This window comes from Typha angustifolia, chromosome 3 (genome assembly GCF_048772165.1).
Source record: "Typha angustifolia cultivar Huaian chromosome 3, ASM4877216v1, whole genome shotgun sequence".
NCBI classification, from domain to species: domain Eukaryota; kingdom Viridiplantae; phylum Streptophyta; class Magnoliopsida; order Poales; family Typhaceae; genus Typha; species Typha angustifolia.
In genome coordinates, this window is record NC_133241.1 from 3,520,315 (window position 1) to 3,538,361 (window position 18,047).

Genomic DNA, 18,047 nt, shown 5'->3' on the forward strand with positions numbered 1-18,047 from the left:
AAATCTCGTAACTTTAGGCTATATTTGCCTAAGATCATCATCTTCTATCACCTTGGCATTTAGTCTACAACAAAAACAACAACCAAGCATTTACTCCTAACTAATTGATGTTAGGTATTTGAATCCTTTCCACTGCTCATATCTATTCACTCCAAGCATTTGTGGCAAATTAAGTGCTATGTTGTCTTTCCATACTAATTTGCCAATGGTTGCTACCCTTTGGCCTTACCTTCCTGTTAAGGAACCTTATACTTCAAAAAAATCACTCCCTCATATTGGAGTAGTATGTGGCGTTCTAGTAATGTCGAAACCTTCCTAATCCAGTCTCACATAATTTTCTCTCTATAGTTGCTACCCCTTTACTTCTGTTGATATTAATATTCATTATTCTGGCCTATAACAAACTCTTCCACATATCATCCCTAGTAAATTATGAGTCCTCTCATCCATTCTAAAATATAAAATCTAGGAATTTAAAGAAATGTTGCTTCAATAATTATTCCTTATTAATGAGGTTGCTGCTATTCCTTCGCTTTCTATAAATACTTGCAATAAACAATTATTGTACTTTTTTATTACCATAAAAGAAGATTGATATGACTTTATACTCTTAAAATCATGTTGGAAACTAATTTAAGACCCATAAAAACTAATAAAAGTATGAAAACTCCTACATGGCATGCCTTGCAGAATGTAAATGTTTCAGCTTCATGATACAAATGGAAAAAAGAAAAATCACTCAGCCACCTTCTTTATTTTTCTTGCTCCATTATCTCCTTAACAACAATTTTCTGTCTTCTCATTATTATGGTCCATCATCTCTTGTACCTCATGATAAGGAAAAAAAATCCACAACTAGCAGTGGACTAGAACTATTGATTAGCACAAAGTTCGTTTATATTTATAATATGAAAAAAAGCAAACAGGTTTTAGCTCTAAATTCTCTCATCCTACAACAATCAATATGTAGAGCAAACAGTTAGAAGATCCTTCCTACAGTCAATTGCTCATCAGCTAGGCAGCAGTAATCAATTTGAAAAAAGAAAAACAAATTAGTAAGAACCGAAAAGAAGAAAACAAAGTAGTAAGAACCGAAAAGAAGAAAGTAGAATATACTAAAACCACCAAAGACAAGTAATAGCCATCACACCAAACAATACCATTACCCTATTCTGTATCCAAAAATAAAGAAGTCACATCATGTCATTTTTAGAAAAAAAAAACCAACAGGTAAGTAGGAAAGAATATTCAAGGAGACAGCATAATAACAAAAACCAACAAAATTAAGCAAATGACAGTCCAAAATCTCTATCCTTAATTGTGTTCTTTCACCACCAAAGCACAAACAGAACGAGAAAATTTAATTAAAAAGAAATTACTGAAACAAAGGACTAGACATGTAGATGAAGGAAACACCAGAATCAACTCAATGATGAGAACCAATACAAACTCTTAAGAGGGCCCAAAAATATAATTTATTATGTCAAACCCATCACAACAAACAAAATGGTCGCCTGGAATTAATAACCTTCAGCATGTTCTTCGATTCTTAAATAAAAAGATCAGGCAAAATGCAAGAAAATAAAGCAGATCACGCGCAACGTCGAGAATAAGAGCTCCAAACGTAACTCAACCAACAAACATAACAATGCAGGGTTTAAGATTAAGTCCACATCTATGACATGCATGCAAAACTACTAACCTAACGCTGCAATCTGAGATTTCTTGGTGTACAAGGATGAGGCTTCCTTCTTTTTAGAAGAAGAGAGAGCCGTCGGTGATCCCTTCTTCAGAGACGAAGCAGAGGGACTAATAGGGGACGGTGATACTCCATACTTCCTCGGCCTACCCCTCTTCCTCTTGATGGTTTCGGAAGGAGCAGGAGTGGCGAACGGGGAGGAAGACCGGCCGCCGCTGACGGAATTGGGGAGAAGGACGGGACCGCCCTCGGGGGCAGAAGAGGGAGGAGCCGCGGAGAACATCCCGTCCCTGGAGGCGGCGGAGGAAGAAACGGAGGAGGCGCCGCCGCCGTGGTAGTGGGCGAGGTGACGATGGTGTTGGTAGAAGGACGGAGGGAGGGCGTTATAGTCGTCCCCGTCCATTTGGAGTCGAGCGGGGCTGGCACGAAAAAGCGCACGCACACGCGGGACGAGGGAATGGAGGGAGATGTGGTATTTGGGATGGGGAATTTTCTTCCTTTATTTTAATTTTTCTTTTTTTGTTAGAAAAGAAACTCCGTTAACCACCAAAAAGACGGCCCAAAAATAAATAAATTTAAAGAAATACTTGGTGCATTGCTATACAAAATTTCGTATAAACCGAGAGGGGTAAACAATACCCAAATAGTAGAACAACTCTTAGACTGCCCCATCTTTGCCAGATAATCAGCATTGGTTGCTAGTCGTAAAACAATAGAAAAAACAATATAGAGGAGAAATAGCTCAAGATGTGAAGGATATTGAAACAAAGGTGTTTGCAATTCTATGAGGCTGCAAACTTGTAGTCGATGATATTAATTTGAACCTCGGAGTCGGGTTCCACCAGTAAAGATCACAAAGTTATGGTCCCGGGCATGAGAGAGAGCAATAAAAGAGCAATCGCTTCAACAATTAATGAACAAATCATCCAAAGTAGTCAAGGTAGCTCCCATCTGAACAGGTATTACAAGAGAATTACACACAACGAAACATAGACCAGTCAAGGAAAAGGAGTTCAGGAAGGTGTCATCGTAATTAATCTTTAGCATGGCCTCTTTTAAGGTCATGGCATGCAACCTATAGAGGATTTAATTTATGGTCATATTTTTTGCAGAGAATAAAATATCATTACGGGCTTTCTATAATTGCCATATGCCATGCAATAGTACAATGCAGCATAGTAGCAACTTCCTTTTCTAGATATCCACCTTCTAGTAGCCAATCGCTATGGCACCACCAATCCTCAAACCTAAGATAAAAGTGTTATTCTAACGCATGCCATAGCTCCCTAGTCGAGCAAGAGACCAACAAATGGCCCACAATCTCCATTTGTATGAAGCAAAAGGCTAAATATAACTATGAGCAAGTATAATATTGTGGAGCTATGCAGTGAATGATAGGGAGCCATCCTGACAACATCTTCTAGAGTGACAGCTTAATTTTTAGAGCAACTAGTAGACTCAAAAGCACTAACCAGCCAACCTTAGTAGTCAGCTTACCAACAGGGGCAGCAATAGTTTATTCCTTCATGGGTGTTCCTAAGGTTGTTCCAGGAGTGTGGGGACGGTCACCGTAACTATAAGTGTATTAGCTAAGAGAGCCACCATCTTTTCTTGTGTTGCCATTGTCGCTTCCCGTTCTACCCTCATTTCTTCCAACATTTGAAGGAGTAGCATTCTGTGGAGACATGTCTGCCCTTTGACCTAACATGGCCAACCGTATGTGGTTTTGATTGACTAGGATTGATTGCCCCAATCTTTCTTCTTGGTTCACGGTGATTTGAAGTAGAGATTGGTTTGACAATCAGTTTGAAAGCCCACACTCATTTATAACTAGGCGGGTTTAAAAGTAATAGGCCAGAATGCTTTTAGCAAGGACTTTCTATCTCCCTAGGCTTGCCCAACTAGGGAGATAGAAAGTGATTTACTCTGGTTATCGTGTTGATTGGCTAGCTAATAATACTTTTCTAAATCAGTCTTCAGAATATCACAATTATTAGTATTTAATTTTGTAACAATAAAAATATGATCAACAAACATGAGATGATAAATGTTAACATCTTGGAGATAGCAAACCCATCAAGCATACTAGCATGCATTTCTTCGTTAAGTAAACTATTAAGAATCTAGGCACATAAAATAGATAAGTAGGGAGACAGAGGATCACCTTGTTTAAGTCCACAAAAGCCCTTCATTCAGGGTGACCTTGATGTGATTCGAACTAGATCGAATCACCTCAAAAGACATTGGGCTTGATAGATTAAGTATAGGTATCTTATTTATTATTTTTATATGGTTTACTCAAAGTCTTAGTATGTTAAAATTTTATTTAATTAACTAAATTCAACTCTGCGTAGTTTTAGAAAATATTTGCAGAATATTCTACAAATACTCGAATAATATCAAACCAGTTCGATAAGATCGCCAACCTCCAGATCTACAACTTGGTATTCACGACTTCTCTAGATCCAGAATCTATCTATGGCAAAACGAAAGGTTAATCTAAAAAGATAAGGAAGACTAGTTTAGTTAAATTTATTTTAGACTTTTTGATTTAATATCTATAAATAGAGCCTTATGGCTTGTATGTTAGGTATGCTTGGAATGAAATAATTTACAAATCTATCTATTAATTTAATAGAGATATAAATAAATAAATAAATATAAGTATTACCTATATCTATGAGTAATAGTTTATAACCTAATTAATTATTAATTATACTAATTATAATTAATAATAATCATATTGAAGCATATCTATTATTATTAAAATAGTTAATATCTAAATAATCTATTTGCATTAATTAAGAAAGAAATACCTAAATAATTAACATCCTGAAACAATCTCCCCTTTAGCTAAAGTTCGATCTCTTCCAATTTTCAAATCTGGACTAGATTTGGAATGGAACTTTGAAATAAGATCCCAAAATATGAAGCCGTCGGATCGAAGTGAAATTTTGATATGTTGTAGCCCCAGATAAGAGCTTTCCGACAAATCAAGTTTCCGATGAATCAGAGTTGGGGATCTCGAGATATCGTCTGTTTAATAGACGAATGTCAGGATGGTATGTTTAGGATCCATGGATAGAGGCACAAGATCCTAGGTAATGGTGGTTGGTGGAGGACCGACGTTAATGGGGTGGCACCGGTGAAAAGTGGTGGTGGAAGGGTTATGATTGATCGAAAGGTTAGGGCAAGTGTTGGATAGATTGGAAGAAGGGAAAGGAGAGAGAGCCACCCCTAAGGGTCTAGGGTGATTGGCCGGTCGAGAGAGGTTTGAAGCGGCGTCGTCGGGGATTGAGAGAACGGAAGCGAAGAAGACGAAGGAGGCAAGGAAAAACTTAATTCTCAATAATCAATAATGACTCTAGTTTCCATCCACATCCTTTTAGAGGCTAACCAAACAACTCAAAATTAATCCTAAACAATACAATCTTGTCGACCGTGTTCGAACGCGCTCGACTGCGTTCGAACGCACCGAGTTCGCTCCTCTCTGGATTTGTGAACGCGATGCAAGCGTTCGAACACGCGATCGAACACGCCTGTTTCCCACTTCTCTGGATTTGCGAACGCGATGCAGGCGTTCACGGTGCGTTCGAACGCACAGTGCACACTCTTCACCCACATTCACAACCCCGTTTACAACCGCGTTCGAACTCACTCCACCCGTGTTTGAAAGCGACTTACAAAAAACTTATTTTCATGGAAATTAAACACTAAAACATGAAACAAAAATACTCCTAAAGTGAATCCATGCTCAAGACGACATCGGTGAAGTCCGAATCGTATCACATCCATAAAAATAAAACAAAATAAATAAATAAATAACACTACCATCAATGCTGGGCTAGCACTATGCAGAAAGAGAAGGAGAAGAAGCTAAGGAAAAAGAAGAAGAACGAAGAAAGAAGAAGAAGAGGAGAAGAAGAAAAGAAAGGAAGGGAGGAGGATCGGCGCTGACGAGGAGGGCACTAGCCAGCCAGCGACTGGCCTCTCACCAGTGGCTTGGCTCCGACCAGCCCGAGCCCACCGAAAAGAAAGAGAGGGTGAGAGAGAGAGGGAGAGAGAAAGGAAGAGGAGTAGGGAGAAGAGCTCACCTCAGCGGTGGTAGGCCGGTGTCAGCAAGAGGGGAGAGAGAGACGCGGTGGGGACGTCGGTGCTGCAACTTCAGCACTGGCGGGCCCATCGGAGCTAGCTAGCCCGGCTTGCTTGGTCGGGTCGGTGGCTAAGCCCACGCCACCGCAGCATGGCACGAGGCTGACCACGTCATGCCATGCAAAATTTTTGTTTTGTTTTTTTTTTCAAGGGATAGGTTGTTACATTTTCCTTCCCCCCTTATAGAAATTTCAACCCCAAAATTTAAATCACACTGGTATTGTAAGAAAATCAACATATCTAGTTCTACTATCTTCTAATCAAATCATCTCACCTTTTCAGATTCAGAACTCATATTTCGTTTACCAATTTACTCATTAACTCTTAATATTACACAACCACAAGTAACCCCCATATAAAAATAAATTCCTAGATTTGGGTTAGTCAGGTAATCATACTATCCATAGGCATCGATAATACCACTAGTCTGCAAAGAAAAAATGTAAACTAATTCAACAACATAGAAAGTGTTGTCATCTATTAATTGTATCATGTTCTACTCCATAATACCTTAACCTATTCAGATCTATGATGCGATCTCCCATTTAGGCTAAGGTTCAATCTACTTCTGATTTTCAGATCTGAACAGAATCTAACACGAAACTTTAGAAGTAGACCCAAAAGATGCTGCTGTCGGATTGACCTAAGATTTTGATATGTTGTAGCCCTGGAAAAGAACTTCCCAACAAATCAATTTTTAGGTGAATCGGATGTTGAGATCTCGAGATATCGTCTGATTAGTGGACGAACGTCAGGAACGCTGTCTTAGGATCCATGGATGGAAGCACGAGATCTTTGATGATGGTGGTTGGTGGTGAACGGGCGGTAATGGGGTGGCACCGGTGAATAAGTGGCGATGGAAGGGTTAGGGCAAGTGTGGAATAGATTGGAAGAAAGGGAAGGAGTGGGCCGCCCTCAAGGGACTAGGGTGATTGGCCGGTTGAGGGAGGTTAGAAGCGGTGTCGCCGGGGATCGAGAGAACGGGAGAAAAGAAGACGAGGGAGACAAGGCAAAATACTCAATTCATCAATAATGACTCCATGGTTGCCATCCACATCCTTTAGAGGCTAACCAAATAATTCAAAAGTAACCCTAAACAATACATTTTCGCCGACCGTGTTTGAACGCGCCTGATCACGTTCGAACGCACCTATTTCCGTCTTCTCTGGATTTGCGAACACAATGCAGGCGTTTGTAGCGCATTTGAATGCACCTATTTTCCACTTTTTTTTATTTGCGAACGCGATGCAAGCGTTCGCAGCACGTTCGAACGCACAATTCGCACTCTTTGGATGTGTGAACGTGATGCAGGCATTCACAATTGCGTTCGAATGCGACATGCAGAAAACTTATTTTTTTAAAAATTAAACATTAAAATAAGAAACAAAGGCACTCCTAAATGTACCCATGCCCGAGACGACATCGGTAAAGTCCGAATCATATCAATCTACCATGCTTCCGCAACCTTGTCCTCAAGGTTTGAAATTTGGGAAACGATCCATGATATCTGACTCTAGCTCCCAGGTAGACTCGTCAGTGGGCTTGCCTAGCTACTCGATCAGCACTTCGGTCTCCAATCTGGATCAATGGCATCTTCTCCTATGGCCTAAGACTCAGACCGGTTCAGTTGGGCCATCTTCCTCCATTGGTTCGGGCAAGGCTGAACCCACCACATGGTTAGGCCCGATATGGGCCTTCAATGCCGATACATGGAAGACTGGTTGTATCCTAGTTCCTTCAGGTAGGTCCAACCGGTAAGCTACTGGATCGATTCGTTGTAGCACTTGGTATGGACCATAGTACTTGTAACCCAACTTCTGGTTCAAAATTGGCCTCAATGTGGATTGCCGGTACGGTTGAGCTCGAACGAACACCCATGGAACCACCTCAAATTCTCACTCACGTTGGCCTTTGTCATGAGTTTGCTTCATGCGGTTTTGGGCTGTTGCTAGGTGCATCTTGAGCCGTCTCAAGGTTTCATCTCGATCAACAAGTTCCAAGTCAAGCTCGGTCCTATCCGCCGCCGCGAGTCTATCGTAGGCACGCATGACAGGGGGAGTGCGCCCATAAACTGCCTCGAAGGGGTCATGCCGATGCTAGAGTGATGAGCGGTATTGTATGACCACTCGGCCCATGGAAGGAATTTGACCCAATCCTTTGGTCGGTCCACCACAAAGCATCGCAAATATTGCTCTAGTCCGCGATTCAACACCTCAATTTGGCCATCTATCTCGAGGTGATAAACTGAACTAAGGTTGATTTGAATCCCTTGCAATCTGAATAACTCGGACCAAAACTCGTTGATGAAGATGCAATCCTGGTTTGACACGATCGTCCTAGGCATCTGATGCAAGCGCGCCACTTTCCGAATAAAAATTTCAGCAACCTTTTTCGTTGAAAACGGGTGCGTCAATGCTATGAAATAAGCATATTTGCTTAGTCTATCCACTACAACAAACACCATCGATTGTCCTCAAACCTCCGGCAGCCCCTCGATAAACTCCATGGAGATGTCCTCCCAAATACACTCCGGTATAGGCAGTGGTTGTAATAGCTCGCTGTGCTTAAGTGCCTCCAATTTGACTCGTTGGCAGATTTAACATTCACGCACATACTTTTTCACGTCCGTCTTCATCGCTGTCCATATACAGTTTTAGGCTAGCCACTTGTAAGTACGTAATACCCCTTCATGACCTGCTATAGGAGTATCATGGAAGTGTGCTATTAATAGTCTCCGTAGCTCTTCATTCCCGAATAACTTGATCCGCCCGTGCTCTAGTACTAACCCATCGCGTTCCTCATGCTCGGGTTGGTTTGAGGGGTTCTCTCTCAGCTCCTCCATGAGTCGGACTAGATCACTATCCTTTGTGCTGGCTCTTCGCAGATCTGAGAAGAAAGGAAAGGTGGGTGCTGAGAAAGAAGCGAGCTCCCTTGCGTCCCCTACGTTTGGAAGTTCAAGCAATGGTTGACTTCCATCTAGTAGCACTCTCTAGTCATTCCTCCAAAATATCAATATGAGGCTTGTAAAATCAAATGTTACGAGCCCCAAGCTTCGAAATCATTGAGTCCCTAAAATAATGTCAGCACCTCGCAAGGCCAACGGATAAAGATCCAATGTGAAGAATTAGCCTTGCACCTTCAACTCCACACCTCCACAAATAAAATCTGCCCGCATTATGGTGCCGTCTCTAATTGTCACGTCGAACTCTTCCGTGGGTTTCGACTCAAGCTCAATCTTTCTAAGGAGCCTCTTGTCAATGAAGTTGTGGGTAGACCCAGTGTCGATCAAGATTCTCACTATAGATGTCTTGATTACACCGTTCACCCTCAAAGTCTTTGGTGTGGCTGTCCCGGAATAGGCGTGGAGGGAGATCTCGGCCATCATGTGCTCCATAGGTCACTTCTCAGCTACTCCTCCTTACTTCTCAGCTACACCCTTATCTTCATCTACAATTTTGTCCTCAACTTCCTCCAATCTGTCGATTAGCATCACCAATCCCATCAATTTAGCGCAGCGATGCTCGGGTACAAACTTCTCATTATAATGAAAACATAGACCTTTGGCCCTTCGTTCCTCCACTTGAGCAGGTGTGAGTGCTTGTCCCGGACCTCTAAGTACATACTTCATATCTTGGGATGGCTTTAGGAGTGCTCGAGGAGGCACCATTGCAGCAACGGTTCTTGGTACTCCGGTAACATTTCCTGCTGCTATAGTTGGTTGAATCGAATTGCAGCTTCCTTGGCTTATCCAACTCTATTTCAGGTGTAACTTCATGCCCCTATGTTTGTCTTCCATGAGCACCGCATCTTCGAAGGCCTCATTTAAAGTTCTAGGCTTTAAAGCCCTCATGTCGGCTTGTATGTCTCCCCACAGCCTGGAGATGAAGGTGCTGCGAAGTTGCTGATTCGTCTATGGGGGATGACATCGGCTACTTATCATCTCGAATTCTTTTTGGTATGCCCCAACCATGGTCTTTTGCACCGTCTTTGAGAGGAGAGCATCGAAGTCTTCATACCCCGACGCTTCAAATCGTCACGTGATATCGACGCAAAAGTGAGCCCAAGTTTTGATAGCCTCAAGGGCATTGGCTGCTCGAAACCAATGAAACGCCGCATCTTTAAGGTGGAAGTTCGCAAGCGTCACCTTATATTCCTCCGCTGTACCTTGGTATGCAAAGAATTGCGTCACCATGTTTGAACTTGGGGAATTCGAGACGCACGATTTGTCCACGGATGTCGTTATCTCGATTCGGATCATGTCCAAGTCCTTGTCTAATCGGAAGAGGATGCACCATGAATGGTTGATGATCTTGCCCATGGATCTAGATCTCCAAGGTGATCTCCATAGTTGTTAGCTCGTCGGATGGGCTCACCTGCAACTAGGCCTGGTGGAACCATCCTTTCTTATCTTTGCCCATAGGGTGGTGGCAGCAGCGGCTCTTGTGGTTGCAAATTTTAAACCGGTTGCGGCGGGTTCATGGGAGTGGACTCGCGTCATGGGGTCGATAGTGCGTTCCCATTCGCCATGCTTCCCTTGTCGCCCGTAATTCCCACATCATCTCCATCATCATCTGGTTGTTGATGGTCATTTGTTCGGAAAGAGACCCCAACATGAATTGAACACTAGGTTCTTCCGTATTCCGATTTGGCCGAGCGATTCCACAGGTGGAAGTCCCCGCGACTGTTTCCCCCTCCTCTATTGGGAGAATCTCTTCTTCAACAAAGTTGCTGATCCATCCATGGAGGATGACATCAGCTACCTATCATCTCGAATTCTTTTTGGTATGCCCCAACCATGGTCTTTTGCACCGTCTTTGAGAGGAGAGCATCGAAGTCTTCATACCCCGACGCTTCAAATCGCCGCGTGATATCAGTGCAAAAGTCAGCCCAAGTTTCGATAGCCTCATTGGCATTGGCTGCTCCAAACCAATGAAGCGTCACATATTTAAGGTGGAAGCTCTCAAGCGTCACCTTGTATTCTTTCGCCGTACCTTGGTATGCAAAGAATTGCTTTGCCCTATACAACCAATCGATCGGATCGCCACCTTTGAACTTGGGGAATTCGAGATGCACGATTTGGCCACGGATGCCGTTGTCTCGTTCCGGATCATGTCCAAGTCCTTGTCTAACCGGAGGAGGATGCACCATGAAGGGTTGATGATCCATCCTTCGGTTTTGATTAACTTGCCGTGGTTCCGGGTCGTATTGCCCCGCCCATGGATCTTGATCACCAAGATGATCTCCATAGTGGTTTGCTCGTCGGATGGGTTCACCTACAATTGGGCCTGGTGTAACCATCCTTGCTTGCCTCTGCCCAAAGGATGGTGGCAACAGCGGCTCTTGTGGTTGCAAAGGCTAAACCGGTGGTGGTGGGTTCATGGGGCTGCGCTCGCGTCGTGGGGTCGATGTGCATTCCCGTTCGCCATGGCTTCCCTCATCGCCCGTAATTCCCATATTATCTCTCTCATCATCTGGTTGTTAATGGCCATTTGTTCGGAAAGAGACCCCAACATAGCTTCAACAATAGGTTCTTCCGTATTCCAATTAGATCGGGTGGTTCCACGGGTGAAAGTCCCCGCAACCGTTTCTTTGATACGATCTCCCCTTTGGCTAAGGTTCGATCTCTTCCAATTCTCTAACCGGGACTGGATCTGGCACGGAACTTTATAATAAGATCCTGAAAGATGTTGCCCTCGGATTGTAGCCTCAGAAAAGAACTTTCCAACAAATCAAGTTTCAGGCGAATTGGAGTTGGTGATCTCGAGATATTGTTCGATTAGTGGACGAATATCAGGATGGTCAGTTTAGGATCCGTGGAGGAATGAGATCCTAGGTAATGGTGGTTGGTGGATGACTGGCATTAATGGGGTGGCACCGGTGAAAAGTGGTGGTGGAAGGGTTGTGGTTGATGGAAAGGTTAGGGCAAGTGTTGGATAAATTGGAAGAAGGGAAAGGAGAGAGCCACCCTAAAGGAGGTTAGAAGCGGCGTCGCCGGGGATTCAGAGAACGGGAGCGAAGAAGACGAAGGAGGCAAGGAAAAACTCAATTCTCAATAATCAATAATGACTCTGGTTGCCATCCACATCCTTTTAGAGGCTAACCAAACAACTCAAAATTAACCATAAACAATATAATCTCGCCGATCGCATTCGAACGCACCCGACCGTGTTCGAACGCATCGAGTTCGCTCCTATCTGGATTTGCGAACGCGATGCAGGCATCCAAATACGCGATCAAACACGCCTGTTTCCCACTTCTCTAGATTTGCGAACGTGATGCAGGCGTTCACAGTGTGTTTGAACGAGGCGTTCGAACGCACAATGCACACTCTTCACCCACGTTCACAACCACATTCACAACCGCGTTCGAACTCACTCCACCCGCGTTCGAACACGACTTACGAAAAACTTATTTTCATGGAAATTAAACACTAAAACATAAAACAAATACACTCCTAAAGTGAATCTATGCACACTCTTCACCTACATTCACAACTGCGCTCGAAATCACTCCACCCGCATTCGAACACGACTTACAGAAAACTTATTTTCATGGAAATTAAACACTAAAACATGAAACAAAGACACTCATAAAGTGAATCCATGTTCGAGACGACATCGGTGAAGTCCAAATTGTATCAAACCACCATGCTTTCACAACCTTGTCCTCAAGGTTTGAAATTTAGGAAGCAATCCATGATATCTGACTCTAGCTCCTATGTAGACTCATCGATAGATTTGCCTAGCCACTCAATCAGCACTTCAGTCTCTAATCTAGACCCATGGCGTCTTCTCCTGCGGCCTAATACTTAGACCAGTTTAGTGGGGCCATCTTCCTCCATTGGTTCGGGTAAGGCTGAACCGACCACATGGTTAGGCCCGATATGGGCCTTCAATGCCGATACATGGAAGATTGGTTGTATCCTAGTTCCTTCAGGTAGGTCCAACCGATAAGCTACTAGACCGATTCGTTGTAGCAGTTGGTACAGACCATAGTACTTGTAACCCAACTTTTGGTTCAAAATTGGCCTCAATGTGGATTGCCGGTACGGTTGAGCTCGAACGAACACCCATGGATCCACCTCAAATTCTCGCTCACGTTGGCCTTTGTCATGAGTTTGCTTCATGCGGTTTTGGGCTGTTGCTAGGTGCATCTTGAGCCGTCTCAAGGTTTCATCTCGATCAACAAGTTCCAAGTCAAGCTCGGTCCTATCTGCCGCCGCGAGTCTATCGTAAGCACGCATGACAGGGGAAGTGCGCCCATAAACTGCCTCGAAGGGGTCATGCCGATGCTAGAGTGATGAGCGGTATTGTATGACCACTCGGCCCATGGAAGGAATTTGACCCAATCCTTTGGTCGGTCCACCACAAAGCATCGCAAGTATTGCTCTAGTTCGTGATTCACCACCTTGGTTTGGCCATCTATCTCGGGGTGATAAACTGAACTAAGGTTGATTTGAGTCCCTTGCAATCTGAATAACTTGGACCAAAACTCGCTGATGAAGATGCGATCCCGGTCTAACACGATCGTCCTAGGCATCCCATGCAAGCATACTTCCCGAACAAGATTTTCAACAACCCTTTTCGCTGAAAACAGGTGAGACAATGCTATGAAATGAGTATATTTGCTCAGTCTATCCACCACAACGAACACCACCGATTGTTCTCGAACCTCCGGCAGCCTCTCGATGAAGTCCATGGAGATATCCTCCCAAATACGCTCTGGTATAGGCAGTGGTTGCAGCAGCCCGTTGGGCTTGAGTGCCTCCAATTTGACTCCGTCGTCATCGCTGTCCATGTATAGTTTTGGGCCAGCCGCTTGTAGGTACATAATACCTCTTCATGACCTGCTATAGGAGTATCATGGAAGTGTGCTATCAATAGTCTCCGTAGCTCTTCGTTCCGGAATACCTTGATCCGCCCGTGCTCTAGTACCAACCCATCACGTTCCTCGTGCTCGGGGTGGCTTGAGGGGTTCTCTCTCAACTTCTCCATGAGTTTGACCAGATCACTATCCTCTGCGCTGGCTCTTCGCAGATCTGAGAAGAAAGGAAAGGTGGCTGCCGAGAAAGAAGCGAGCTCCCTTGTGTCCCCTTCGTTTGGAAGTTCAAGCAGCAGTTGACTTTCATCCAACAACACTCTCTGATCATTTCTTCAAAACGTCAATGTGAGGCTTGTAAAATCAAATGTCACGGGCCCCAAGCTTCGAAGCCATTGGGTCCCCAAAACACTATCGGCACCTTGCAAGGCCAACGGATGAAGATCCAATGTAAAAGTTTGACCTTGCATGTTCAATTCCACACCTCCACAAATGGAATCCGCTCGCAATGTGGTGCCATCTCCAATCGTCACATTGATCCCTTCCGTGGGTTCCGACTCAAGCCCAATCTTCCTAAGGAGTCTCTTGTCAATGAAGTTGTGGGTGGGGACCCGGTGTCAATCAAGATTCTCACTGTGGTTTTCTTGATTACACCGTTCACCCGCAAGATCTTTGGCATAGCTGTCCCTGAATAGGCGTGGAGGAAGATTTTGGCTATCATGTCCTCCACGGGTTGCTCCTCAGCTTCTTCTCTTTGATGTCTAGCCACACCTACATTTTCAGCTGCAAACTCATCCTCAGCCTCCTCCAATCCGTCGATTAGCATCACCGATCCCATTGGTTTAGCGCAGCGATGCTCGGGCACAAACTTCTCATCACAGCGAAAGCATAGGCCCTTGGCAATTCGTTCCTCTACTTGAGCAGGTGTGAGTGCTCATCCCGGATCTCCAGGTGCGTACTTCACATCTTGGGATGGCTTCAAGGGTGCTCGAGGAGGTACCACTGCAGCGACAATTCTTGGTACTCCGGTGGTATTTCCCACCGCTATGGTTGGTTGAGCTTGATTGCGGCTCCCTTGGCTCGTCCAACTCTGTTTTAGGTGTAGCTTCATGGCCCCATGTTTATCTTCCATAAGCACCGCATCTTCGAAGGTCTCCTTTAAGGTTCTAGGCCTTAAAGCCCTCACATCGGCTTGTATGTCACCCCGCATTCCGAAGATGGAGGTGCTGCGAAGTTGCTGATCCGTCTATGGTGGATGACATCGGCTACTTATCCTCTCAAATTCTTCTTGGTATGCCCCAACCGTCGTCTTTTGCACCATCTTTGAGAGGAGAGCATCGAAGTCTTTATACCTCGATGCTCCAAATCGCCGCGTGATATCAGCACAAAATTCAGCCCAAGTTTCGATATCCTCTATGGCATTGGCTGCTCGAAACCAATGAAGCGCCGCATCCTCAAGGTGAAAGCTCGCAAGCGTCACCTTGTATTCTTCCACCGTACCTTGGTATGCGAAGAATTGCTCTGCCCTGTACAACCAATCAATCGAGTCGCCACCTTTGAACTTAGGGAATTCGAGACGCATGACTTGTCCACGGATGTCGTTGTCTCGTTTCGGATCATGTCCAAGTCCTTGTCTAACCAGAGGAGGATGCACCATGAAGGATTGATGATCCCTCCTTCGGTTTTGATTAACTCACTATGGTTTTGGATCATATTGGCCCGCCCACGGATCTTGATCTCCAAGGTAGTCTCCATGGTGGTTCGCTCGTCGGATGGGTTCACCTACAACTGGACCTGGTGTAACCATCCTTGCTTGCCTCTGCCCATAGGGTGGTGGCAGCAGCGGCTCTTGTGGGTGTAAAGGCTGAACCGGTGGTAGGGGGTTCAAGGGGGTGGACTCGCATCGTGGGGTCGATGGTGCGTTCTTGTTCTCCATTGCTTCCCTTGTTACCCTTTATAGTTCCCGTCGTGGGGTCGAACGCACCTGTCGGTATTTGCGAACGCGATGCAGACGTTCACAGTGCGTTCGAACGCATCGCGTTCGAACGCACAATCTTCACCCACGTTCACAATCCCGTTCACAAACCGCGTTCGAACTCACTCCACCCGCGTTCGAATGCGACTTACAAAAAACTTATTTTAATAGAAATTAAACACTAAAACATGAAACAAAAACACTCCTAAAGTGAATCAATGCTCGAGACGACGTCGGTGAAGTCCGAATCGTATCAACCTACTTTCAGGAAAATCGGGCGATGGGATCTTGAGATATCATCAGATAAGTAGACGAACATCAGAGAATCCATCTATGGATCCGTGGATGGAGGCACAAGATCCTTGGTGACTATGGTGGTGGTAGGCCGGCGGTAATGGGATGGCACCGGTGAGTAAGGTGGTGATGGAGGGGTTATGAATGATGAAAGGGTTAGGGCAAGGATAGATAGATATGAAGAGGGGGAAGGAGTAGGCCACCCTAAGAGACTAGGGTGAATGGCCGATCGAGGGTGGCTAGAAGTGGCGAAGCCCGAGAATGAGGGAACGAGAGAAGGAGAAGAAGAAGATTACGGCAAAAACTCAATTCATTTAATAATGCCTCCTTGGTTGCCATCCACACCTTTAGAGGCTAACCAAATAATTCAAAAATGATAATTATTAAACCTAGAAATATTGAATTTTTGTCGACCGCGTTCAAATGCACTAAAAGCGTTCTCTGTCCATGCGAACCTAATGCAGGCAATCGAATGCGGGGTTCGAATGCGCTCGATCGCGTTCGAATGCACATTTTGCGTTCGCTATGTTTGTAAACCTGATGCAGGCATTCGCAAGCGTGTTTAAACGCACTCGCCTACGTTCGAACGTGACCTACAGAAAACTTATTTTTCTCTAAAATAAACACTAAAACAAGAATAAAAGACACCCTTAAAGTGTATCCATGCTCAAGACGACATCTGCGAACACACCCGATCGCGTTCGAATGCACATTTTGTATTCTCAATTTTTGTAAACCTGATGTAGGCATTCGCAAATGCGTTCAAATGCACCCGACTATGTTCGAACGCGACCTACAGAAGACTTATTTTTCTCTGAAATAAACACTAAAACAAGACTAAAAGACACCCCTAAAGTGTATCAATGCTCAAGACGACATTAGTAAAGTCCAAATCGTATCAGAGATTCAGGATAAAAGAAATATGTTCTCAACAAGCTTCATCCTCAACCTTAAGAAAATTAAAAATTCATTTTAGTAGTTAATAACACAACTTGAATAAAAATAAACATGAGATTTAGCGCTAGAGAGTTGTAGAATACTTCTTTCAAAAACAAAATCCAAATCCAAAAATAAGAGATTACGCTAAAAGAAAATCAGAATATAAACTTTGCTGATTTGCTAATTGAATTGAAACAATTGCAAGTTTGAATGCTGAAATTTAAACTATAACTCCTCAAAAGAAAAACTTAAGAGAAAGTACATAAGAAAAGATATTTTTCTCTAGCTCTCAACCCCTTTATTTATAGATGATACACTTAGGACTTTTTTTAATTAGCTAAATTCAACTCTACGCAGTTTCGGGAAAATATTCATAGAATATTTTACACATATCCAAATAATATCAAATGAATTGGATAATGTCGCCAACCTCCAGATCTACAACTTTTATATTCATGACTTCTCCAGATTGGGAATCTATCTGTGAAAAAATGAAAGCTTAATCTGAGAGGTAATTAGAGAAGATAAGGAATATTGGTTTAGTTGGTTGGTTAGGGTTTTAACTTAGTTATTGATTTGTTAGGATTTGTTAGAGTTGTTTAATTTAGTTGATGTGTCCCTAAGGTGAGCCTCTATATATATGTGGAGGAAACCCTAATTGGAGTATGATGATGATGAATGCTATTAGATTATTGAATTCTTGCCTCCTATCTTTTCTCTAGACTTCTCTCTCCTCCCTCTTCACCATTCTTCCACATCTACTATTGGTAAGGTTTCTCCTCGTTTCTGATCTCCCTCGACTGTCGAGCTACCCCTATTCTTTGGGATCTCGACCACTTGGTTCTCTTCGTCTACTTCCTTTAATCACATCCACAATCCATATTCATCTCCATACACATCCATAACCTTAACATCCACTCCACCCGTCACCACCACCATCACACAAGTTATTCCGTGTTTTCATCCCTACTACAGTTTGAATACTAGAGAATATCTGATGAATATTTTTCCACAGTTGCACGGAGTGCTTTCTGCAATAAATTCAGATCTTAAGGAATTGTTCCATAGTCGATCTTTTGGTACAAGAATCCATCAATTTGGTATCAGAGCCTATCAAAGTGGTATCAGAGTTCATCAAATTGGTATTAGAGCCTATCAATAGACTTCTTG

At 43.7% G+C, this 18,047-nt stretch overlaps 1 protein-coding gene across 3 annotated transcripts in view; it reads right to left on the reverse strand.

Moving 5' to 3' along the window:
* Nucleotides 1-2,156, reverse strand: part of LOC140778148 (AT-hook motif nuclear-localized protein 14-like) — a 30,508-nt gene extending 28,352 nt beyond the window's left edge. For all 3 annotated transcript variants that reach the window (XM_073122735.1, XM_073122729.1, XM_073122743.1), the window contains exon 1: nt 1,703-2,156. In XM_073122735.1, the coding sequence (XP_072978836.1) occupies nt 1,703-2,102 (400 nt within the window). In that variant the 5' untranslated portion in view covers nt 2,103-2,156. The remainder of the gene's footprint in view (nt 1-1,702) is intronic.
* Between the last annotated feature and the right edge of the window lie 15,891 nt (nt 2,157-18,047).